The following is a 26,743-nucleotide window of genomic DNA, read 5'->3' on the forward strand; positions in this document are numbered from 1 at the left end:
CTTAGTCTAGTGACGGGGACATGGTTAAAACTTAATAAACGTGAAAGGTCATCACTGTCTTTTTTTCCTATAACTTTTCCAGCTTCACCCCCTTCTCCTACTTTGTGTTTTGAAACACGAATAGTTAGTTCCCTGATCAGTCGTATGTAACTTCATATATCATTAAAGGGGTCTCTTGGAATTCAAGCTTAGAAGCAGGGGTAAACATTTTCTGAGAGCCCACCAGGTGCTCTGATGCTTTATACAACTTCTCATTTAACTTTCCAAACAGCTCACTGAGGACATTTATATCCCCAATAAATAGATGAGGAAAATGAGTTTAAGTGAATGTGACGAGGTTGTCCTGGTCTGTCTGGCTCCAAAATCTATGTTCTTTCTACTACACCAGGCTACTTCTGAGAAAGCTGAGCCATCTTGATTTTTTTAGGGTGAAGGAGTAGGTTATGAATGCCACTAGTCTTCCAATACCACAGGTTCTCCCAAATAATTAGACATTTAAATGGTGATTTTACACATTTTCTAGTCAGGTCTCAAAGTTTGCTATTTCTCATGGTCCCTGGGCACTGAGACCCTCACCCAAGGAGCGCTCCGTTAGAATTTATCCTTGGACAGTAGGTACTGAGTCTTCTGGTTTATCATTAGTGGAATGATGTGGGAGTCCACAAAATAGAAATGGATGGTGATAGATGCAAAATTGATTTTTGTCTCTGCTATCACCCCACCCCCGGAGGTGCCAATTCGGTAGAGGTAAGCAGAAACTCAGGAATCTGAACTCGTAAAGTTGATTCTGATACTCCATTGGCTTAGAACAAGGACACAGAGTCGGTAGGATGATATAGCAGAGAAGGCTGAGTGCCTGAAGGTGAGGGGCAGGGCAAGTGATTAGGGGAGGCTGCAGCTGCCTTGCTTTCAATCCTTATGCAGCAGCATCTCTTCAATCTGTTTTATATTTGGGGTTCCATGATAGTGGAAAAGAGTTCTTATGCTAAAATAATGTGTAAAAACGACAGCTCTAATTATAAGAAACACTTCCCCACACACAAAATACTGGCTGTGAGAGGTTGCCTGGAAGTGGCCAGCGTTCACCTGGTCTTTCTTCCTGCTTTGAGACTGAGAAATGAGCCTTCTTGAAGACCTTGATGGAAACACTGTTTAGACTCCCAAGACAGTTTGATTCAAGAACCAAAGTAAAGTTGGCATCAAGTCATGACACCATGTACAGCTATTTGTGAGGAAAGATAAGGCAAAAAAAAGAATAATAAGATATAGGTAGGTGGAATGAATAGAACAAGAGTGAGTTAAGTCAGGCATGAATGAAGGTTACTTGAGAATAATAAAATATAAAGAGGAGTTTTGAAAATTCATCTTTGGTGCATAGGTAAAATTGGAGATATATTGAGATGTCTGTGTGTGTGTGTGTGTGTGTGTGTGTGTGTGTGTGTGTGTCCGCGCGCGCGCATGCATGCATGCATTTGTGTACATGCATATATATATGCAATGGATCATTCTTTCCAGAAACGGTGGGCCATCCTCCGCTACTCTATCACAGAGGTTGTCCCTCCACCTCAGCAGTTCAGTTGTATGTGCCATTGATAGTGCATTTGCTCAGTATGTAGGCACAGATGTGATGGCAAAGATACAATCAGAGGGTGCCATGCAAATCTATTAGGACAGCTGTCGATGTCAGACCTCCCATGCAGAACTCAAGTACCACCTTCAGAGGCATGATGCTACTCTCAAGAGGATTTGGAGATCTTCAAGAATCTAATCTAAGCCAAAATCTAAAGATTTTGGAAATGCGGCTTTTAGTGAGGACTAGGATAAGAGGCAAGATGATATTTATTAACCTTAATTCTTTATTTGACTCTGTCTAAAGTAATTAATGATAATATTCTGCTCTACGTAATCCCCTCCCCAACACTAGACAGAAGTTCTTGGTCCTGTCAGTCCTACAGTAATATTCTCATGTGGCTCTCACTAAATAGTTGTCTTGTTCTACCCGGGAGGTAATTCATGTCATCAGGAGGGGATGATAGACAGAAACATATATAAACACATACTTGCTTTCAAAAATAAATATAGGGCTTCTAGTTCAAAGGCGCTGTGTAAAATAAGCAAGCATCCTCTTTCTTGCAAAGCAAGCAGACAACTCTTATTAACCTTGTAACCACAGCCTGTGTTGGTATTAAGACTCAGACCCCTTAGGGCTTGATACTTGGCTTAACGAGATTCTTTGTCTTGGCTTTGATTTGAGAATTAAGGTCCCTGGGCTTCTTTGGTTCTGTGATGTCTATCTTCTAGTTGGCAATCCAACGAAATGCAGGGTCCCCAGGCTGCTTCACACGACCTGGTCTGGTTTGCTCCACTCCCTTTTCCTCCATGGAAACCAGCATCAGGACTCCATTCAAATCCTCCATGTTTTTTTGTGCTGGTCTGAGACAGTGATAGGGCCTCGACCTGTAGGGAAGACCAGGAAGATTTCTACACAGCGCAAATGAAGTAGTGTTGGTTCCAGTTCCCAGTGTTATCTTGATTTTGACCTGAGGACAAACTGCTTTGCCTCTAAGTCTTCCCTTTCATAAAATCCAGTCAGCATTGTCTCATCACTCTAGTCACTTCCTTCCCTGTGTCTTTATCAGTCTCTCGGAGAACTCTGGAATCTTAGAACAAACGGAATCTATGCTACCCTTGGAGGTCTGACTTGACAACAAGGTTCTTGCCTGATTCCCACTTGAGAATGTTATGACTTTTAGGAAACTAACAATATGTCTGTATAAAGGCTCTGGTGTGTTTGATGTTATTGTGGTTACACGTTTAAAATTCTTATTGAATACTTGAGGTTCTTGCAGTAGAAGGCCTCAGTGTCAAATCCAACTTTTAGCATCCTCATTTAAAAATCAGGACATCTATCTATTTATCTGTCTCCATCCATCCATCCATCTATCTATCTATCTATCTATCTATCTATCTATCTATCTATCTATCTATCTATCTATCTATCTATCTATCATCTCTATCCATCCTTCTAGTTTGATGAAAGAGCTGTCTTGTTGAAGTTGACCATAGGGTAAAAGAACTCATACATACACCAAAAGGAATTTTTTTTATGCATTCAACATTCCTAAAAATCCAGCTTTTTAGGAGATTGGGTTGAGGATGGGGGAGGAATGTTGTCTTGTTTTTGCTTTTCTTCTAGAAGTTTCAATTAAGTCCCAAGTAAAGAAGAGAATCGATACTTAGTAAGGACCCACTAAGTACCATACACATTGTTAGCTATTTTATATACATAAAAACTCCATGAATACAGTGGCCGGTGAGGATGAGGTGATATCGTTCCATCTCCTTTCACCTCCACCATCCCAGAATGACTCTTCTCTGGAGTGCCTTAATGGATCAGTCCTCAGATATAAAATGGGCAAGATAAGATGGATAAAGGAATGGAGAAGTAACTGGAACTCTTCAGCTAGAAATTTAAGGGCCTATAATTAAAGGTGGTTGGGACTGGACCAAAAAGTGATGTCACTTTTGGGGCTGCTTTTGAAGTTCACCACCTCTTGACCACACAACCCCTGCCCACTTCCCCACCTCCCTACTTTCCCACCTCCTGTCTTCAGGTTAATCTCAGGCAAAATTGTGAAGGAGTCCCACTGGCACTAATCATACCCTGTCTCCCCAAGGCACACGTGTACACACGCACACACGCCTGCACAGCCTGTAGTGGGTGGAGTTGCTACTTCAGATTGCTCCTGATTCATCACTCAAGCAAAAGAAAACGTCACCAGGCCATTCCTTCAGGGCCCTTCTCTCAGATATGGAGCTGATAGACTAATTGGGGCTAATGTGATAATAGGCAATAATGACATATACTGTTTTTACCAGACATTTGCATTTTAATAGGGCCCTTGGGAAATACATGGTTGAAGAGAGAGAATAGAGGGAATATATAGTAAAGAGAAGGAGGCAGAGGGGCTTTTTAGAGCCTCCTTAAACTGTACTCCCAAACCCTCAAAACCTTCCAGACCTACCTGAGTTCCCAGACCCTTCTGGATCCACCCCTGCCCTCCCACCAAGTCTTCCCCGCCTTCAGAAACCTCTGCATTTATGTCGCATAAACTAGGAAAACAAGCAAGAAAGGAATGTCACTACTACTCACTCACCTTAATAATACAACCACTTATTTTTTGTTTGATTCAGGCTTCGCCCATATACAGACTTCTTTTTCTACACAAAGAACTTCTTGATTTTGATCGCAAAATCTTTGTCCTTTGCCAAAACTCAATTTCCCTTTCCTCTCCCACAGAAGGGAGGCCTGGTGAGTTAAAGTAATCTGCTTAGATGCTTAGCTCATGCCCAGCCAGTGTCCAGGAAGACCAGAGAATAAGTTAATGGTTAGGGGAGGGTGTTTTTCCTTGCCAGGAGCAGTATTTCACCTGTGCGAGTGGAAGTACATTGGTGACCCTGTGAAGCAGGCCCTTAGCCCAGGGTAATGGAGATTGCATGAGTATTTGGAATCCATAGAGCCTCCCCAGGATTCCACCTTCTTCTTGCCAAACTGTGTTGTTTTATTTCCAGTTTCAGCATCTTGGTCTCTCTCTCTCTAGCTCTGACAGGAGTGTCGATAAATAGTAAAAGAGACCATGTAAATGTTAAGAGGAAGTAAAGACCCTGGATAATCCGCCAACAGGATAGTCAGCCTTGGCACTGTTGAGAATTGACTGTTCCACCTAACAACTCAGAGGGGACCTCTGTCCTGGAACCTTCCCTTCAAACTTTCTCCCAAGGCCAGAGGAGACTGGCTTTTCAAAGTCCATTGAAATTGCCAAGGGTAGCTGTCAAAAAAGCAATCATGGTGCCTAAAGAGAGAACCTATGTCGTGGGCCACCTGGCTGAGAGCCTCACCCGAACCTGGTACTCGCACAGCCGGGGCAAAGATCTTGATGCCAAAGCAGAGTGGACTAAATATAGATTAGTACCTGAGACAGATGCCACTCCTCTATACCATCATCTCCTCCAGATTTGAATTTCTGCTCACTTTGTTTCTACATTCTCCCTTCCCGGTGGTGTCTTGGGGGAGCACGTATGGTGTTTTTCACCTGAAACAGCCTCTAAGCCGAAAAGAGCAGTCACCACCAGATCAGTTCCTCATCCATTAACAGGTTGTCTCTCTGTTCCTGAGGCACAGGCATAACCTGGTTAGACCTGTTTTGTTTGAACACTAACGTGTGAGTTGGCCAAATGCAAATGAGCCAATGTTTGTAATCCTTTATTTTATTTTTTTAAAGGGCCGGGCAGCCAATCAGAAGAGGGGGAAGTGACTTAGGGAATTCCCGGTTGGTGGCTTATTGCTTAACATCCTACAAAATGATTTAAAATTATTGTCATATGTATTTATCTTCACTCTGATGAAGGCTCAGACGTGATAACACCCCTGGTTCCCCATCCCTGTAGGAGCTGGCGTGAGGGCTGCCTGCTGCCTCTTCTCCATTAGCCACAGCTATTGGATTTCCCACCCAGAATCGTTAGGTAAATGAGGTAAGTCCTTATTTTTAGACCTTCTTTTGAATCTGGAATTCAATCACCTGAGTGGAAAGAGAAGCCTGCTTTGAATCAGACAGACGAAACTAAAGCAGACTCCTGGAGGCAGCAGCAGGCAGGAAGTAAGCTCAGTTCACTTGTGCTTACCTCACTGGGTCTTATTAGAATTGTATTTTGGGGGACAGCTGGGCTACTTTGGATGTCATCTGCGTTGGGTCTGAACTTCTAGTCACTGTGAATTTAAAAGCCCCTGGTTTCTTTCCCTCTATTTGTGTGACAAAGTCACCCTGGGTTGAATTCTGAACCGAAGAGTCAGCTAGGGATAGGTGATCCTGATAGAGCTTGGTGAAGAACTGGTTGGCTCAATAGCTATTGGGGCTCAGAGCACATGTTCTCACTTTCTAGAGATATTTTTGTTGGTTATTTTTACTGATTCAGTTGTAGGGAAAGGCAGATTCATTTTTAGCATATTCCAATGTCGGAAAATGGCTGGAAACAGGCTGGGGTGTTACGCATCCACACTGGAAAAAATGGTCAGGCAGACAGGTAGGCAAGGGCATTGGGGAAAGCTGCACACCTAAAAATGACTCTGTCCAGTTTTGGCGAAGAGTTTTGCCATATTGCAAAGTGACAAACTAACTCTTTGTTCCATAATGGGGTACTATGACCATGCAGACAGACACGAGTCAGCAGCACCAAATTTCTTCTAAAACAGGTACTCTGTTGATTTTGTTTGGATACCATGGAGAAGTGTTGGCCCCAGGGTGGATGGAACTGGGAACAGTGGGGATTTAATCTTCTTGTTGGTAAATAAAAACACTGAGTCAGGAAAGTGACATTTTCACCATCCGTCTTTGCTGAGATTTAGTATACTCTCAGTATTGTGGGAGTGTGTGTCTTTTAAGATGAAGCATAAGATTCTGTGAGCCTAAGTGCACACAGGTGTCTCTGTTGGTTATTTCCACTGACCCTAGTAGCAGAATGAAAATGAGTGAGTGTTTGGATTCTGTGAGCTTTCTGATGGAAGGTCTAATTCAGTTGATTCTGCAGGCATGGATGTGAGGTTGTGTTCAGATAGAGTCTTTCGATGTATAAAAGGGTAGGTAGTAGGGGATCATGACTGGCCATGTGCTAATTCCACTGAGGGCAAGGGAAAAGTAAATTTCCAATAACAAAGACAAAGTCATGTTATTAGGATAACCTTCATGGAGAAGTGATTCTATCAGAAAAGGCTCTTAAGAGATTTTAAGAATGGCTTTAATAGCTATGTTCAGTTTGCAGAAGGCTCTGCTCATCTTCTTTTGGAGACCTAGAATTCTGTGTCTATGAAATAGCTCATCAATTCCATCTTCTTTTAATCTGAACTTGTGTAGAATCATGTCACTTCCACACCAATTGCTAATGGCTCATGTGGATAGATTTGAAAAACAATGATGAACATGAAATGAAGGTCATTTGGAAGTTTGTAATTACATTTGAAAAATAATAAATATGATGGAGACCCTCCTCCTCCATGTTGCCAAAGTATTTTACAGAGGCATTTTAAAAGAAAGTAACTTCGAGGGAACAACTGTACTGTAAATTCTCTTGAGTTACTGTTCAAGATGGCGGCATCAGTCAAAACTTCTTTAGGGTGATTGTCAGTCAAAACTTCTTTAGGGTGATTGTGGATAGGGTGATACATTTGATCCAAATCTCAAATCCAAGTATATTTTTTCTTTTGTGTTAAAAACCATTTATTTGTTAAATTCAAACAATCCCTTTTCACCCCCATTTTTTAGTATACTGTGAGCTCCCAAATATGGAAATAACTTGGGCCTTTGTGGACCTCTACATTAACACTTAGGATTCCATGTTTATGCTCCCACTAATTCACTCCCACTAATTCACCCAGTTTCTTAGATCCTCTTTCGATATCTTTTTGAATCCTTGAGAGGCTGAGACAAAACGAAAACTGAGAGAATAAATATTTACTCAAATGCATTCAATTAGCGAATTGGAAACTAGAAGAGACTTGTTATCAGGTATCAGGTCAGAATTGTGAGAGCTTTAGGCCAAATTTCACCTTGGCGAAGTAGAATTGAGCCTTTTAGAATCTTATAATGTTCTATTTCCTCCTCATCCTCACCCTCTGTCTCCAAATTATGGAATGTTAGCCCTTGATTGTGTGTTTTAGACCACTTTGCTTTTCTGAAAGCACAGTGTAAGAACCCTGTTCAACGTTAAAGCATTGAACACATAGAGGTTTATACAAATCATTAAAAAGTTATTCGGTCTTTTCCCCTTCCTCCAGATAGAGTCTAAGTCCTTTAAAGAAAATGTGATTTTCAAAAACCTCTGGAAAATAAGGTGGAATAGATACCAAGAATGCCATGATAGAACCTGTAACACACTCGAGAAGCATTGCCATAGTTTTGAGGAAACGAATATAAAGTTGGAACCTGATTTGACACCTTTTTGCTGCATTTCAGCCCATTTCTTTTGTAAATTTCTTTTGCTTTCTGGTAGAATTCAAGTGACCGTCATTATTGTTGTGGGTGGGGCCCTGGTCAAGAGATATTGACTCCACTGCAGGCTTGGTGTTTAGAGATCACGCTCTCTCACCTTGGCTTTGTTACTGGGTAACTGATGGAGCGCGGTGGCTTTCAGCTTGGGTAAGCTGAATCTGCGGTGAGAATTGTCATTGGAAGACAGAGGCAGGAAGGCGGCCATGTCATGCAAGGGTCCTCTTAAATGCATTGCGGAATAACTGAAGAGATGGGAAAGATAAACTCTATTTAATGTTTTCTGTTTAATTTTTAGTAATAAGATTTTTAATAATATGATTTGTCCTGAGGAGCAGGCAATTGTTCTCTTATTAGAAATATGTGACTATTATGTTTATTTAAATTGGACCAAGTTTTAAAGGGCCAGAATGTTAAACTGTGCAGGAAACAGTGCAGTGGGAAGAATGGCACCAATATTTGAATGAAACATATGTTTAAGCTGAATGGCATTGATGTCAGGACCCGAAACATGCTGGAGTAGATACTTCCATGGATCCCTCAGAGTTATTGGATGAAAAATTTATTGGACTTCAGAGGGGGATAAAAAGATATTTCTCTAAGAATTTCAGATCCACCTTTTGAGCACACGCGGACAAGACAGTGCGCAGGAACTGGCAGTCAGGAGACCTGGTTTTCTACCTCTGGCAATGCTGTGTGCCCAGAGCAACACAGAGCCCCTCTCTGGGCTTTAGTTTCCTCATCTAGACAAAGGAGTTTGAGCCCGATCATCTATATGACCCATTTCAACACTCAGATTCTGATGACCAGAGAGAACCAGCTATGCCTAAAGGTCACCAGGTTTAACTCAAGTCTAAAAGCTAAGAATGGGGTGGGAGATGCTCTCCTAAAAATGAGACAGGAAGGAAAATCAGTAGGGGCCTTTAAATGGCTTCCTCGGGGTCTTTGAATTTTGACTATGGGATATGATGGCTGGTGGAAGTACTAAGACTGAATAGCTGGGGCCTTTTCTGGAGGTGTTACGGTCTGCTCCCGTGACAACATCCCATCTTTATCAATTTGCCTCATATGTCCAAAGTTGGTGGGAGTGTAGAAGTGGGTGAAGCTGACTGTTTTGTGACCACAGGGAGCAGTCGCTGTGCACGAGTAAGCACTGTGACGACGTCATCTATAAAACACCAGAGCAGCCTGCTGAAAAGTGAACATTCAGGTACCCATGGAGTTGACTCAGTTTGTGTAGTGCTGATCAGCTCGCTTGACTGATTGTCCATGAATTATTGGGTAGATTTGAAGGACTGGGACTCCTTCTCCTAGAGGAGGACCCTAGGGGAAATGGAAGGGGAGCATGGCCGAGTCACTGGGCAGTCAACCTGCAGACTAGTTTCCCTAGAGGGCCTCAGCCTGTATCTAGGGCAACCAGCACTTACAACAGGATCAAGCAGGGTGGCCCATTTAAAGAAGCTCCAGAGATTTAATTGGCCTTATTTTAAAAGAGACACCCTGTAAAAATACGCTTTTAAAAACTGATTTCACTAGCATCTAACCACACTCTGTCTTCAGTTTGTTTTATGGGGCTGGGTCCCTTGTTCTGGTTCATTGGATTCACATTATCTCTTTTTTTTCCCCCAATCTTCCTCCACACCCTGGCCCCCAGAGCCTCCTTCCCTTCCTTTTTCAGAAAAGTTTTAATGGTTATTAAAGTTATCTGCTTGTTGATTTAAAATATAGCCAGTATAGGTACATTCAAAACATGCTTTCTGATGAAAACAAAAGCGAAAATTAAAAGGAGTCCAAAAGCTTACTATAATATTTTGATTATTAGACTAATAGACCACCTCATTAACCCCAGCATTTGAACATAACTAGTTGTTTTTACCTTTGTATGACCTTGTCTAGATGCACACTGTCTATGATGTTGCAATTGTGGTAAACTTAAAATTTTATATTCTGCCATTTCCCCCTCACTCTAAATCACAGATTCAAAATAACCAATCTTGGGAGTTGGCCCTCATTTGCCCAATTATGGATCTGAGAAATTTCAATCACCCTGCTAGCCCTTGCTTAGTCTGACATAAACTTCTTCCAAAAGCCTGAGTAGTCTCTTGGAATATAAAGAAAGTCTATTTTTTGTATATGACAATGGAGCTTGGAGAATATGGATGCCTTGTAGAGATTATTTTGGAATCCCTCTTAGGAACCTTTAAAAAAATACCCTCAGTAGGGCTAATGATATATTCTGGTGGTTGAGGTAAATGGGGATCTGAAAGGTGAGGCTGTTTTCAACCCTATCTTTATGGTGACTACTGACAAGACGTGTTTTGTCTTTGTAATGGGCTTTAGATTTGGCCTAAATCAGCCTCTGTCTCAATTATGTTCACTTATAAAATTAAAGAGCACATGGGTCACCTTTCACCCGTTGTAACTCCACTGACCACAAGTCCTGAGTTGAAGAACGCAGATGAAGAGCAGACTTTGCTTGTGTGTCTGAATGGGCAGTAGGCTGTGAACTTTGGTTGCCTGGGAGCAGCTGGAATGTGGTACAAAGAACACTGGGTTTAGAGTCAGAATACCTGGGTTCAAGTTTGATACTGCCTGTGGGTGGCTTGGTGACTTTGACTGAGTTATGTAAGCTCTAGAACCTAAGTTTTCTCACCTGGAAAATGGGGTTAATGACATCTGCACAGGACCTGTAAGGAGTAAATTAGACAAAAAATCTGAAAGCACCAAGACAAATGCTTTTGAGCAAATTAAGTAATTTTGAGCAAATTGAGTAATTTATGGAGTGGAAATTGAGGCTAGATCCTCGACGTAGATGTTTTCAGTGAGTTCCTGTTGAGTTGAAGTGGATGAATAATTCTGGGATTGTGTTTTTCAAAATGATCAACTTTGGTTCTGCACTGTGACCTTGGGAAAGAAATGCAAAGAGGTTTTCACTGCAGATGGTGGACAGCAGGGAGAGGAATGAATCGTGGTAGTGGGGAAGCTCCAAATTGAGCTTTGTCTTGAGCTGGCTGCAACTGCAATTTGTAGAAGTTCTGGGGAAGACCCGAGGGGTGGGGAGGGGGCACACAGCACATTCCTATCCCTGTGTCTCGATGCTTGGCATATAGGAGCCTCTGGAAGATACTGATCCCCCTCCAGGAAGTTCACATGACAAACTTCAATTTCATATACCGTTGCCCACCCCTAAAATTCTTGAGAGTGTCTCCAGCTAGCTCCTGACCACTGCAGCTAAAGCATTATTACCCTGGCATTCTAGAGGGTTTGAAAAAAATTCCTACTACTTATTATGCCAAGACACGATGGGATATGCCTCCTGTAATTTGTTCAAATGAGGATTCTGGCCACATGGAAGTGGTTTTCAAAAACTGTTTGAAATTGAACAAGCAGCCTTTGTTGTTAATAAAACAGCAAGTATTCCTAACCTGGGATTCAGCATGGGGATGAGGCTGGTGGTCTCTTGGTGTTCACAGAGAGAATTTAGGGAATTTGTGAACATGGATGTGAAAGAATTACATTTTTGTTTTCAGTAATCTAACTAAAATTTAACATTTTCTTTCAATATGATCGTAGGCAAAACACCACAGTAGCATTAGCTGTAACTGTGACTGTCACCAAGAGAAATTACAGACATTTTCATGTCACATTATACTCATTGCAGATTTTCTTAACGTATTGACATTCATTACTACTTATATATCATGGAGGTTATTAAACTTGCACTAGATCCTCTTATTTAATGTGTTAGTTATTATGTGTTAATAAATATTATCATGACATTACACATTTATTTTAAAAAGTATTTTGATCATTGTGCTTCAATTGGAACTTCCTTTCTAATTTTATCTATTTTATTTTTGTCATTTAAAAACGTTTTGAGAAGAGATCCATAGACCTTATCAGACTGCAAAATAGGTCCGTGTTATAAATAAAATGTGGAGACCCCCTAATTTAGAGCATTCTCTCACACAGAGCTAGTGAAATGACTTCTGAGCAGCCTCAGCTGATAGATGGTCTCTGTGAAGAGTATATATTTTTCCTACACGTTGTTCCTACCTATGGTTGGCTTTAGAGTTGCAATGGCATCTTGGCATAAAGAAGATAATGGCAATAATATTAACAATGGTAACAACAGCTAACGTTTATTGAGTGTCTACCGTAAGCCAGGTACCTTTACAGGCATGTACAATGTCATATTTTATTTAATTCTCCCAACTACTTCAGATGGTCATTCATGGGGCAAAGACAGAAAAGATTCCCCTCTCTTCCCCTGTGGTGATAGAGCATTGGTGCAGGTGAAGGTAAAGGTTGGGACTGATTCCCCTGGACAGGGCTGGTGTCATGAGTATGCAACCTGTGCAGTCACACAGGGCCCCACACTTAGAAAGGCCCTGTGCTCGGTTTCATTCTCTGTTGTTACTGCCTTGAAATTCTTAATACATTTTGAACAAGGGTCCTGCATTTTTCTTTTGCATTGAGCCCTGCCAGTTATTTAGCTGGATGTGGTGAAATTGTTTGAACATGCGATGACTCCCGATGCCAGGATGCTGCTGTGGAGAGCCCCTGCTCATTCTTTTCTTGCTCATTTAGCTGACCTTTGGTGGAAAGCTGAGGCCTGTCATGCAGGGATGCTGTCGTTTTTGAGTTGGTGAGTTTTATAATTTTGTTTGAGCACCAAAGATTTCCTCTGAAGCCACTGGAGGAATGATCAAATAATCAGCTGGAAGGGATTTGATTCCTTGGAAAACCGTTCTGGTACGAAGTTGCTTGCCTTGCTGATGAGTTTTCTTCATAGACCAGTGAGCTAGGAGAAGCAAAGCAAAGTATGTCCTGGAAGGGAAAATGGGACCCAGTGGGCCGAGTCTATCATTCTTGTAGGAAGGCATTGAAAAAAACTCGGCTCTCTTGCCTGCTGTCATTTAATGATTATCTATACAAAAAAAACAAAACAAAACAGAACAAAACAAAACAAAAAAAACACAATAAAAACAAAAAGCAAAGCCTAATTCTTCTAAAAAGGAGATTTTCTAATTTGAGAGAAAAATCAGATATCACTTGCTTCCTAAGCTCCAAATGTGAACATGGAATAAGACTTAAGAGGTTCTATCTATGTTTTACGACTAAGTTTTTACAAACTCTTCCAAGGTTCGAAACAAGGTCATGAACTTGGCAGAAGAGGGTAAGAATTTTCCTAGGTTTATTTGTTGGAGTGACGGAATTCAGGCTCCTCAAATGACATACCCACAGTCTTTCTCTCATCAGTGTGATGTCAACAACATGTCAGTTCTGTCATCAGGACTCATGAGTGACAGCTCAGACATCAGGTGCTTTGCTAAAGAAGCCGTAATTTCCCCTTAATTTTCCAACAGTTTTACTCCCTGTTATTATTACTGCTCTTTTATCATGGCTAATAAGTCTGAGATGGCTTCAGGCAGCCAAGCCCAACTTCTGAGTCAATCTGGAGCTTTCAACAGAAGCCAGACTGAAGTTCTGATGGTTGGGTTTGAGTGGCCGTGAACTAGTGCTTCTGGAGTATCCGCACTGTTGTATGCTAAAAGGGAATTTTCATATTAGAGCACAAGGATAATTAGAATGCCTCCTATTCACATTTAGGAATAAAATTAGGGGAACTATACTTCAATAAGAGTATATGATCCTAAGAGACAGCCTCTTCCTCTTTAGAAATACAAAGATCCATTTTCAAAGCTACAAAGAATTACATCGCACTTTCCCCCCACCAATATATTTATTATAATACATCCATCCTCTGTGTCTTTAGGTAAGTTGTTTAACCTCTCTGTGCCTCCTCATCTGTAAAATGGAAATAATATTAGCTCCAATATCTGAGGTTATTGCAAAGACTAAATGAGATAATTCATATCAACCCTAGCTCTATTCCTAGCACTTCGGGAATGCTCAATAAATGTAAACCGTCTTCACTGTCATAGTTTTGGTTGTTGTTTTATAATTATACGGTCTATGAGATTCCGAATGGTGGCTGTTGATCTTTCCTTAGCTGGAGCACCTTGGTCTTTTTTGGGAAGAAACTTGAATCTCAAAATGGTCCGATCAATTGTCCCAGTCCATCCCAACCCCTCCCTGGCTCCAATCCCCACCTCTTACCTCCCTCCACCCTTCCCGCATTCCTGCACAGTTGATCTTATTTATTTTTCAGTCAACTGAGGGTGTTGTTAAACCTTTTATTTTTTTGGCTGCCTGCTTTGATTCCGAGGCACTCCACTCCCTGCCCTGCTCATGACAAGAATGCTGGGCAATGCTCAGCCAGCCATATCCCTCCCCTGCAGGAACACCCTGTTCTTCGTGCTCCTTGAGAAGTAGCATTTCAGAGGCCTTTCCCCTCTGACATGACTCCCCCACGAAGCCGGTGGTCTGGTGGTAATGCAGGCCCAATGGCCAAGAGAAAGCCAGGGGAAGGTGGTCATCTAGGGGAACGTCGTGCATTGCCCACATCTTGTGCTTTCTTCTCAAAGCTTAGAAAGAGATATTAAGAGGCTTCTGTCTCTGTGTGTTGAAGGCTGGATGATGATGCCATTGCTTAATTAGTGTTGTCATGATCTGCATTTGAGTGATTTGTTTAGTTCTTTGTGGCCCTTTTCGGCTTGAGCTCATCACATGATATTGACAGCGATGAGAAATGAGAGTGCAGTGATGCTTAGATTAATCCAGAAATCACACCCTGACTATCTCAGGTCCTTTCCACCCAAGACCTGGGACTTCAAGTCACTTGGCAAGACATGGATGACTCTACACAGCTCACCTTTGAGGCAGGTACGGGAGCCTCATTTCCCCAATGGGAAAGCTATGGTCTAGTACTGGGATTTTCAAATTATGCCATTTGCCCAGGGATGGACATAGGAGATGTGTGGGCGAGGCCAGACTGAGATTCAGGCACTCTGAGTCTCTGCTTTAGCAGGTAACCCATAGACCACACCTACTTCCTGAACCATTTTGACTTTCAGAAGTCAACGATTTGGAAGAGTGTGGTTTGGGTTTGGATCCCATGCCGGCAGCCCTCTTCTCTGCCCTAGTTAATCTGATTCATGATCGTAACCTGGGCCGGCTGGAGGTTGGCCATGTCATTTTGCAGATCTTGGACACCCCTCAGTGCCCTCACAGAGCCAGCCGATGGAAAAGTACAGTGTCTTCTGGATCCTTGGCTCTGCTAGCTCTGGCTGGTCTACTTGATACCTCTTTTACTTCTGAGGGAGTGGGAGGGGAGCATTCAAACTGAAAATGCAGGGTTTGCGTGTGTGTCTGTGTGCGCGTGTGTGTGTGGTGGTGGTGTGTGTGTGTGTGTGTATTTTTGGTTTTATAGGAAAAACAAATTGGCATTAATGCTCAGTCAAACCAGCTCAGGCTGTTTGGGCAGATGCCTTTCTTTGCCTTTTTCTGTTTATTTTCCAACAAATCAATGCTTAACTGGTTGTTATCGGAGCAGAGCAACAGGTGCAAAAAAATAACTCTGCTGCCAACTCAAATGAAAAGGTAGAGCTTATACCCTCTGGGAGGTATTTGGAAGATAACAGAAGCCCCTGCCAGCAACTGAATTAACAGCTCTGTTTATGGTGGGTTTTATGTTAACAGCCTGCTCCTAACCCTCTTACACATAAACACACCATTGTCTGGGGAGAGACATTCAGCCACCCAGACAACCAATGGCTTTATTCTGCCTTGAGTGGAGTTGGTTTTGGCTGAGGCTGCTTTGTAAAACTCAGGGGCATTATTACCCTGTCTGCCAACTTGATGTCTTAGTAAGGGTTTCCTGTGAAAGCAAGGGCACGGAGTTGCCAGAGAGAAGAGGATTGGTCCTGCTTTCAAACGTAAAGTTCTTTTCAAGGTTGGTCATTTCCAAAGGCCAGAGCATGTTGCCTCTTTCTCTCTCTGCTCTGGCTCCACTCCATCCCCAACAGGAGGTGGAGTGGAGCTCAGATGACTTTGGAGAGGGCTACCATTGTTTTGGAAGTGGCATCCTTGCTGAATATCAGGGCAGGGCAGGGCAGCTGTCTGTGTTTTGTTCATTATTGTGTCCCCAGCACCTAGCACTGTGCTCAATGTCTAGTAGACATTTGAATGTAGATATATTAATTGGAGGAGACGAATAAATATTTCTAGTAGCAGGACAAACATTTTTTTATGATTGTTTCTCTCCACTGACGGCTCAGACAACAGTTTTCTTGGGTATGAGGCCTAAAATTCAGATGGTTAAGTAATGTTTTAAAGGGCTAAGGTGGAGGCAAGATCAGGTAAGGGATGACTCAGCCAGTCATAAGGTTCTCTTCGTAGAAGTAATTGTCATAAAAATCCTTTGCAAATGCTGTATTCTGAGGCTGGGTTTGTTCAGTCTGCAGAGGCCCATACTTGTAAGTAGCTGAGCACTGTTGAATTTGCCAGTTTGGTGGTACCGACTGTTAGGAACTACTTTATTTCAAGTTGTCAAATAATACAGTGACAGAATCTCCACAGATGGATCAGAGCTTGAATTCTCCAGATTAAATGTGTTGCCTCTGACTTTTCAAGGGTTTCCTGGAGATTATGGATGTTTCCTTCAAGGCTACTATCTCCTGGAGTTAGTTATTGTGTTGTGGGAAATTGAGGGAAGGCAAGTGGGTGAGTCTATGACCTGTTCCTATCTGTGAGAATGCTTCAGAATCAGTTAACGGAGGTTCTTAAAAATGTAGATCCTGATTCAGTGGTATTGGGTAGGACCCCAGGAAACTTCAAGTTTAACCCCTTCTCTAGTGATGATGATACAGGTGATCTATATACCAAACATAAACAAATACCTGCATGGCCTCTTCCACCAAGTAGGAAAATGAACATCATAAGGTAATCCTGGATGCTCCAGTTCCCATACCTGTGCCTTTCCAAAGACCAATAATGATCTATGGTTATTATAAGAAATGAGCTCTGGCTCTTTTACTATACTTTTTTTTTTTTTTTTTGAAATTTTATGATCATTTGGTTTTAGACTAGAGAAAGATTAGTGGAGAGATAGATACTTAGGTTCAGGGTGGTAGAAAATTTGGTGAATTCTTCACTGCATTGCCAAACAGAGGTCCAGAGTGACCATGCTTGATGAATGATTCCTACTTCGGCTGCTGAACGAAAGGGACAGTGGGGTCCTTCCTAGTGTCCCCTGTAGGGGAATGAGGCAACACCCAGCCCAAGTAAGAGAGCAAAACCACAATATCTCCTCTTATAGGTTGTATAGTAAATGTATATCTCTCAATCCTGACTCCACTAAAAAGTTTTGTTTTAATTTCAAGCTAACCTGAGTACAAGAGAGATCCATGATGTCCATAGATCTATAGGGGTCAATGTATGGTCTTTGAAGGGCGGGGACCCACAAATAAATGCAAAACCAGTGTGAATGTACTATTCTGGTAGGAGAGAGACCTAGCTTCTGTTGAGGCCTCAAAAGGCTCTGTGACCTTTTAAGATTCAAAGCTTGCCCTATTCTTCTTAGTTTGTCATATCTGCATGGGATTGATAAGGGCCTCAGGGGTCATATAAGGTAATCTCATCTTTTAATCAACTTTGGTGCCTCTCCTGCTTCTTGTCTGAGTCTGGCACCAAGAATGATAAAGATCAGCATAATATGTATATTTCCAAATGGCTTACAGTCAGTAAAGTGTATCTATAATGGATCAACACTTGGCCTCCCGATACTGCATCACTGCTCATGGGAACGCTTGAAAGCCCAGGAATAATACTTTAGATGTTGCCCCTGGGAGCATGAAATGTCTGCTTCAAAACACATTACAAGTTTATAAAATTACCCCATGATGTAATCCCACGAGGATCAAACACATTCCCCAAGGTGATTCACATTTTGATTCATTTGAAAAACATGAATTATTATCTGTATTACATTCAGTTAGATTTCACATGGACATGAATTTTCTTTTCTCCTTTTTGGGAGTAGTTTGAAATGACAGTCATACTGAAACTAGAAGTTACTGAGCCATTGCAACATCCTAAGGCAAATGCTGTGAATTCACGTGCTGGTAACTTTGATTAAGGACTGAGAATGGTCTGGATATTGCTGTCATTACAAAAGGAATTATTCAAAATGCCTAATTGCTCCTCTGACTTGAAAAGTAAAAATACCCACAAGCCAGCCAGTTTTGTGGCAGTTTGGGGAAGATGTGGTTGAATGAATAAAGGAGCTGGGAAGAAGGCAGACCACGGCTTTGACTCCTAATACCCTACGGCTAGAGACAGAGAACACAGGCACAAGCCCTGCCTGAGAGCTGCTCTGTGGCCCTAATCGCTCCCTGTGTATCTTTACCTTCTCAGCAGGAAAGAGTGCTTTTTTGGCTTGAGGCCTAGTTCAAATAAAGCACAAATAACTATGGGGTAGTTTATTTCCAAAATATAGGATAAAAATAAATTTATTGACTCATAGAGAAAGTATTTATAGTATATATGCATATATATGTGTATATGCATATATGTTATATGTGTGTGTGTGTGTGTGTGTATGTATATGTATGTATAGATTTGTTTAATGGCTAAAAGAGTATCATAAATTAAACTGCCCCAGCTTTTGAACCACTAACGTATTCCTACCTAAGCATATTGTAGAAGTGGCCAAATGAAGGCAGCTCTTTATTCTTTCATCCTGGGAGCTCTTGGATGGATATACTGAGAAGAGAGATAGCTTCAGATTGCTCTGGCAAAGGGGGAAGAGGGTCGCAATCAGGGTCCCTTCATGATTGAATGGGCCAGAGAATTTTATAGTCTTGGAGAACCATGATAAAAGTGTGAGGCCTCAGATGGCCCATGGAGAATGCTGTGACTTTGTATGGATTGGGTGGGAGTGAGGATGAGTTGAGGGCAAAATTCTTCACTGGCAAAGTACGCTGTTTTTAGCAGAACGTGGCTAATTTACCAGGGTTTGCTGCTAGACAGTCTAAATTTGAATTCTCTTCTGGCTCCAATTCTTCCTAAGCTACATGACCTAATCACTCAGATCCTCAGATTGGCCATCTGTGAAATAACATAATGCTTTATAGAGTTATTGTTATCTTGACTGAGAGAATATATTTTAAACTATTAGCACAGAGCTGGCACATTTTACTTGTTCAATAAGCCCTAGCTACTGTAGTACAGTTATTATTATGTTTATTGTTATTTTTACAGCATTCGGTCCTAAGTCTCAGTAACCCCACTATGGAGCAAAGGACAGCTGAGCAGGTCTTTGCTGGGAGGCTCTCTCTGAATATTTAAGAGTAGAGGCCAATTAGAAATTTTTAGCTTTGTTAAGAGTGCTGAAACCAGGCAGAGCCTCCTGGGTTCTGGGGTGCATGGCTCCAGCGCCCTGCCAGAGTCTCAGTGGTGCCTCCTTCTTTGCGGTGACTGAACATTCCTTGTGCTTAGGGACTCTGTTGGATAAAGAAATCTCTCTGGCAGGAGCTCCCATTTTAGACGTGATGCTCTCCTTTGCACCTGCAAACCACCCATGGTGTGTGGGAGTGCAATGCAGGGCGATACCCAGAGCCTGTGGGGGTGTGCCCTCCCACTGCTCCTTGCAGCCTCGAGAACAGTATGTCTTATGGGAAGAATGGGAGCAGGAGGGATGGCTTTCAGTCTCTCAAGCAGGGACCATGCCCACAAGGGCATAGCATAGCTTCTGTGAGCAATGGCTGACAGATGTTCTTCATAGCTCAGTCTAATGGTGCATCCACACAACAGCCTAGAATGGGGGATGGAGAGGCAGGAAATTCAGCCTTTGGCTCAACTGTGCCAACTAGCTAGAATTGGAGAATATTATGTAGATAGAAGAGGTTAGAGGCCTTGTTTGAAATAAACTTGGCCTTCAATTTCCTCTTTAGAGAGTCAATAAAAGAGACAGAACACAATAAATAACAAGTATTATTATTATAAAAGCCAGCAAACATAAGTACTTACTAAGTGTCAAACACTTTTCTAAGCATTTTACAGGTATCTTCTAATTTTTTTTCAGGTAGCCTCTAATTTTACCTTTCAACAATTCTTTTTCATTTCATCTTTATTTCATAAATGAGGAAACTGAGGCCCAGAGAAGTTGAATTATTTATCCAAGTTTGCCCCATTAGTAAATTAGCGAAACTAGGGTTTACACCATAGCCATCTGACTTCAGAGCCTGGAGCTATCAACCAGTACCCTATCTTGACTCTGAAGAGTCTACCCTGGCCACAAGAATGTCCCCAAATCCAACCAACACAGTTTAAAGAGAGACTCATGGGCAGACCCTATAACAATAGCTAACATTTCATATCACTTGCCAGGTACAAGATAACATGCTGAGCTGAAGATTTTACAGACATTTCTCATTTAATCTGCACATTAACAGCCCAAGGTCACCACACCAGCAAGATCAAAGCCTGAGCTGTCACCTCCATAGGCTCTATTTTTAACTAGTGTTCTTAACTGGGGGCAATTTGGCTCCAGGGGACATTTGGGAGGGGAGGGGGCAATGCTGCTAGAATCTAGTGGCTAGAGGCCAGGGATGCGGCTCGACGTCTTGCAATGCACAAGGACAGCCCCTGCAACAAAGAACCACCCCAGCCCAAAATGTCTGTCATGCAAAGGTTGCAAAACTCTGCTTTTTACCCAGCCCACGTGGCTGAGGATCACCCCCTAGAATTCCCCCTTGAGCTAGACATAAGGATGGGTGGTCCTTTTCCCAGCTTGCTTTTGGCTTAAAAGGTGGAATCATTCTTACGTAGGCTCTAAATTTACTTTTTCAGTCCTAGAAAAAGTAAAGTGTGTTGGAGAAACACCTTGAAAACTGATGTTTAAAGAAAGGAAAAGAAATTGATTTTCACTGAGGGCGTGAGTGCTGGTACCAAACTAGATACCTTTAAATCCATTATTTGATTTATCTTTCAAAACAGATTTTAGGCTCAGTTTTTAGTCATGTTCCCCATGACTCCCCCTTTTAAACAAGGGAAGAAACTGAGGCTCAGAAAGGTTTGAGCCACGTAACACACTCGAGGTTACGTGGCTCAAAGATGGAGCCTGGATTCTAATCCAGGCTTCGAAGATTCCCAAGTCTCTACCTTATACCCTCGATGCTTTTTTCCTTTTTAATAGGAAATAATAAAAGCTATGCTGAAGGTAAAGTAGAAAGGTTAAAGAAGAGCATTAAATAATCCTCCTACTTTTTAATTAAAAGGATTACTTTTACACCATAAAGTAACCACCATGTATCAAAGAAAGTCTACATTAGTATATGAGAGTGTGGGTGGGTTAGTTATAATAATTTTTTTTATTTTTATCTTTACAATTCTCAAGGCACATTTATTATCCATTATCTCATTTGATCGCCATAACAGTCCTGTGAGGCTGTTGGGGGCAAATGTCCTCATTTTACACCTGAAGAACTGGGCCTCAGAGCAGGGTAGGACTTGGTGAAAGGCTTTCAGCTATGCCACCCTCAGGCCCTTTTGTGCCCACCTTGAGGCCACTGTCCCTGCAGTGCTGTGCTACGTTAAAGACGCTGACCTTCTTTCCTTACAAGCCTGGGTGAGCTCCAGTGAACTCTGACTCACTAAGAGTTAAGCCACATAAACTCTTTTATGAGTAGTAACCATTTACTGCACCCTGTAAAAAAGGGCCCCTCACCATGCTGGCTGCTTTCTCTAGGAAAGGGGGTGCCAGGAGGGAACAGTGCTCATGCACTCCAGCCTCTTGTGGGGCTGGCTGGATGGTGATGGGGCCCAGCAACCTTGTAATTTTTGAGGCTCCTCTGTGGGTTCACAGTGGTTCTGGATGCCTCCAGGAGGTCACGATGAGAAGCTACTTCTGTCTTGAGTAAAGGGGCTTGTGGGCATTGAGCCCACGTTATCCTGTGGCATTTACTATATTCTTTTTACTACCTGCTAAGCTCTCTACATTCATGACCTCATTAGATTCTTACAGGACTTTGAGTATGGGATTGTTCCCATTTTCCAGGTGGAGAAAGTGAGCATCAGAAAGTTTTTGGATAAGCAGACTTGGAACTTGCACAATGAGCAGAAGAACTAGGATCTAAGCCTATATCTCCCCAACTCCAAAGCCAGGGTGCTTAGCCCTTGTACTACCCTGCCTTCCGGTTTTTGGGGGGAAGTGGTTTTTTTGCGGGGTAGGGGAGTAGAAGCTATGAGTCAACCAAAGAGATAACTCAGAATTGGCCCGGGCAAGTCTTGCTTCCACTGAAATGGCCACTTTGAAATGGCCCTCCAGGCAAATCCTTGTGAAAGAATTTCAGGGAAGTCTTCCCTGCCCAACCCCCAAGCCTGGAGGGCCTATTCCTCCATGCAGATGGGCTGGGCTCTGAGCTTCAGCCCTTTCAGGGTTAAACAGTAACCTTTCTACTGCTTGTGGTTGAGCAAATGCTGGCAGGGAACAAGCCCAGCCTTGAGCAAACAGGAGACCGGCCATGCCCCTTCCCTTCCAGAGCCACCCCTCTGGGGACTGGGAGTTCTTCTTTTGCCTTGAAGTCCCTCATCTGATTTCTTAGGCAATTGCTCTAAAAAGTTGGATGGGAAAGAGTCCAGTTATTGTGACAAAGAGAGGAAGATTTGACTTGATTTGGTTTTCCTTCTCTGAGGGTGAGAATCAAAGGGGTTTCTGGAAGGGTACTTAAAAATCAATTTAGTCACCTCTTTTTAGATGTTTGTGTGGGGAAACTGAGGCACTTGGTTGTTTCTGGATAAGGTTATCCAGGGAGGTAGTAACTTTCCTCATAGTAACACCTGTCATGGAGTCATGCCATACTTTGTGCCAAGTTCTCAAGGTGTGTAGACATTCATTTAATCTCCAATCAATGCACATGGTAGGTATGATGATTCGTATTTTGCATATGAGGAAACCGGGGTTCAGAGAGGTTAACAACTTGTCTAAAGTAGCTCTACCTTTAGCTAGTAAGTTGTAGAGCTTGGAGTCAACTCCAGCTCTTTTTGGCTTTGAAACTTACAGAAACCACAGCTCTCCTGTCTTTCCATGCTGTGGCCCCTTCCCTGTCACAATGGTCATCATTCCCACGCTGCCTTTCCTTCTCCACCTTCTACTTAGGCTGGATTCAGGCCTAATTATTTGCCAAACAACCATAATGATGATGTTAATAATCATCGTGGATGTTTCTGTTTAGCCTACGTTGTTGCTCTGTCCCCAGTACCAAGAACAGTGCCCAGCCCATTAGAGGGCTGATAATTTTTGTTGAATAAATGAATACGTGAATGAATTTTTATTCTTTTTCTAAGCTCCTCTCTTCCTTCCTTAGGCCCGACACAGAACTAGAGAAGATGTAGTCAAATCAGAGGAAGGGGTATTGAGGGCTGTAACTACTCTGGGTGGACAATTTTGATCCTGGGGACATTGGTGACACTCAGGATGCAAGATTTCCCCTAAACAAGCAGAAAAAATTTCTGTGATCTGCTGCTATAAAGCTAGCTTTCTCTCCCCACCCCAACATTTTAGAAAGCGCAAATTACCTGTATAGTGTCTGGGTAATGTTCGAGCACCTTCTGAAAACAGGTTGCTCTTCTTCTGAATGGTCGCACATTCATTCAAATGGGGCTGGAGGCTGAAAGGTGGAGGTACCTGGCTTAGGGGTGAGAACATTATAGATGCTGGAGAATTGAAACAAATATTTCTAAAGTACAAACATTTTACATTGTTTAATAAATTCAAGCATACTCCTGGAAGAAAAGTGGTTCTTCCGGGTCTTTTACTGAGAAAATGAGTCCTCAGACTGAGAAAGTCACCTTTCGGTCAGCTACGAAGCTTGTGGTATTTTCCAGGTCTCTAAAAGGAAAGGGAAACCTAGTCAGAATTTTCACCAGGAATGAAGGGGTGAGGCAGAATCTTGTCAGGGAAACAGATTGATTCCCGATATTATTATGGAGCCAAATACTGGAGGAGCTCTAGGTAAAATATGACCGAAGCCCACTGACACTAGCCCCTCCATGGCAGGTATCTGAGCAGAAGAAATTTACCGGGTGCCCGGATGAGGGGCTGCCCCTGTGTGCTGGGATTTGGGAACACCTGATTTCAGGTCGGGGTTCCAGCACGTATGTTGGGTCTGTGCTACCACAGGTGTTGGCTTGGATTTTCATTGATTGCAATTCCATTTTAAACAAAATCTCTTTGACATTTTCGCTTTTGTAAAAAAAAAAAAAAAGAGAGAGAGAGAGAGAAAAGAAAAAGAAAGAAATCTTGGCTGCTGGCCAGACGCGCCCTGTGAACAGGTATTGCATTTTCCCTCCGCTTCATTCCTGATCAAAGATTATTCATTTATGAATGGGTGGCTGTAAAAACTTGCCTCATGCATATGAAAATTGAACCTGGAAATTTTTAATTGCCAGTGAGTTTTGCTTTTACTGAAAAGGCTGTGGCAATATGCTTTGGAGGCAATGGTTGGAAAAACAAATTCTCCTCTTTTTTTTTCCCCCTAAATTAACTCTGATCTGTATTCTCAAATGACGTTTGTCCTGGAGGCACTGACTGAACTGGCCGTTTGATCCTCTTACAGATCATGATTCTGGAAGGAAGTGGTGTAATGAATCTCAACCCCAGCAGCAACCTACTCCACCAGCAGCCAGCCTGGACAGACAGCTACCCCACGTGCAATGGTAAGGGGGCTGAGTGGGTGTCACAACCCATGAGGATTTTTCTTTTGCTTTGATTGGATTTCATTTCCCAACTTAATGTTTGGAAAATACAGCAGGAGGTGTGAGGAACAGGGGGAATGGAGAAAACTCTTCATGCTGGAGTTTTCTATAGTCTCTGGGGCTCTGAAGGCCATTTGCTATATTTCATTGTTTCCTCTCAATATTCAAGGATCTGAGTGGGCAGCCTGGCAGAGAGGGTTATAGAAGAGGTGCTTAAAGGGAAGACCACCTGTCGAAGCTTTTAACAGTATTTGGCTTAGGATATCAAGATAGGATAGGAGAGAAAGGTACATTTGTGTGCGTGCCTGTGTGCGTGTGTGTGTTCTGAGGAAGCATGGAAGTTGAGGAGGGGAGGATCATAGCAGCTTAATCGGTCTTTCCATTTCATCTTCCAGTGACCTCCCTTTGAAGGGGAGAGGAGCCCGTGTGCCCTCCTTTAGTGCTTTAATCTAGAACCTGTTGATTAGAAGAGGGAGGGCATGGTGGTGGGGATTATAAAGGGTTTGGTGACCAAGCTTATGGCGAACTGTAGAAGTGGAACCAAATAAAGTCATTGCTGAATCAGGGCCCACGCCCCGCTATGCAGGCATTCGGTTTAGGCAGACTGCTGTGCATCAAACTGCAGTGGGCTTAAGAAGCTCTGGGTCTTCTCCCACCCACCTGCTGCTAATCTCCTCGCCAGAGACTCTGCCACTCTTGATTCCCCTGAAAAATGGAAGTGGTCTGTCGGTGAGCAGAGTCTGAGAAGGAGTGGGAGGATAATGGAAGGACTGTAGTCTCCATGCGGACCCATGTGCAGCTCCACCTCTTTCAGTTTAGAAGCTCAGCCGAACACGGTTGAAAGCACGAACAGGTGACCTTCCCTGACTTGATCACCTGCCCCGCCAAACTGCTGCCTTTTCTGGGCAGTGACATTTTCTGTTGCAGGCCTTAGATTGCCTGTGGGGACCTCAAAGGAGGATTCCGAATAGGACAGGAAGGTTCTTCGGATTGGAAAGTCTTCAGCATCCCCAGGTCCCTAGACCCTCAATTAAGGCAGCCTTCTTTCTGTTTGCTTTGGAGAAAGCTGGGGCAATTTGTTTAGCAGGAAGTACAATTGGGTGCCACTTTTACTTCCAGAGCCCCCAAAGAAAGCCTAGCTCCTTGATGGAGTGGGGGAAGTCATTTGAATGACAGAGAAGACCTGAACTCATAGGGTTTTCAATGTTTCTCCTGAAATTTCAGGAATCAGAAAAGTCCCCTGGCCGATGGGGATAATTTCCCAGTCGATTTCAGATAAAGTTCTCTGGCTCTTTCAAGTTCTAACAGGATGCACTATCAGGAACTAGCCTTTGATCTGGATCATGTCAAGTCGAGAGAGAAATTATTCCATGCCAGTTGTTAGGTCATTGAGAGTTATTGCTTCTCATTCGCACACCCTGAGCTGCACTGACATAGCACCACAACTATTTTAGAAAAAAAGTACAGACTTGGAGAACCACAAAAAATATATCCCATCCTTAAACAGCTGTATTTGTGAGACCTCCAAAATTGAGAGGAAATGGAAACATCCATTCTAAACTCTGTGAGTTTAAATATTTGGAAACATTTCTATGTAATTAAATTTTTGGACTAGATTTTCCCAGTCATTTTCCCTGTTCCTCTCCATCACTGGCTTCCCCACCAGGGCCCAAGCTGCTGGTTTAAGGCAGCTTTTACCTGCCTATGAGGCATGAGGAGTAAAGCCCATACCGTGAGTGGCCGGTATTGCTCAAGGTAGTCACCTTTGTGCCTAAATGATCTCGACCTCCTGCTCTTAGTGCTTCTGCAGTCTGGAAGCAGTAGATGGAAGCAGGGGTTGGTTTGGAAATGTTCCCCCTTCACCCTTCCCTCTGAGGGTGTTGAGGGCTAGGCAGTGGGCATTATGGGAATCCAACCTTTTAGGGTTCTTTGGCTTCTTGCAACTCAGACTGTATCCACAGACCAGCATCATCATCATCATCAAGTGGAAGCTTGTTAGGAATGCAGAAACTCAGGCCTCACCCCAGATCTGTGGAATCAGA

At 42.7% G+C, this 26,743-nt stretch overlaps 1 protein-coding gene across 3 annotated transcripts in view; it reads left to right on the forward strand.

Annotated features, from left to right (window-relative positions):
* Positions 1–5,414: 5,414 nt before the first annotated feature.
* Positions 5,415–26,743, forward strand: part of EHF (ETS homologous factor) — a 35,604-nt gene continuing 14,275 nt past the window's right edge. For 2 of the 3 annotated variants that reach the window (XM_023528660.1, XM_023528661.1), the window contains exons 1-2: positions 22,465–22,640; positions 24,563–24,662. In XM_023528660.1, the coding sequence (XP_023384428.1) occupies positions 24,566–24,662 (97 nt within the window). In that variant the 5' untranslated portion in view covers positions 22,465–22,640; positions 24,563–24,565. Of the gene's footprint in view, positions 5,533–22,464; positions 22,641–24,562; positions 24,663–26,743 lie in introns of those variants that run through there. The other variant, XM_011356812.2, reaches the window with a different exon arrangement.

This window comes from Pteropus vampyrus, unplaced genomic scaffold (genome assembly GCF_000151845.1).
Source record: "Pteropus vampyrus isolate Shadow unplaced genomic scaffold, Pvam_2.0 Scaffold31, whole genome shotgun sequence".
NCBI lineage: Eukaryota > Metazoa > Chordata > Mammalia > Chiroptera > Pteropodidae > Pteropus > Pteropus vampyrus.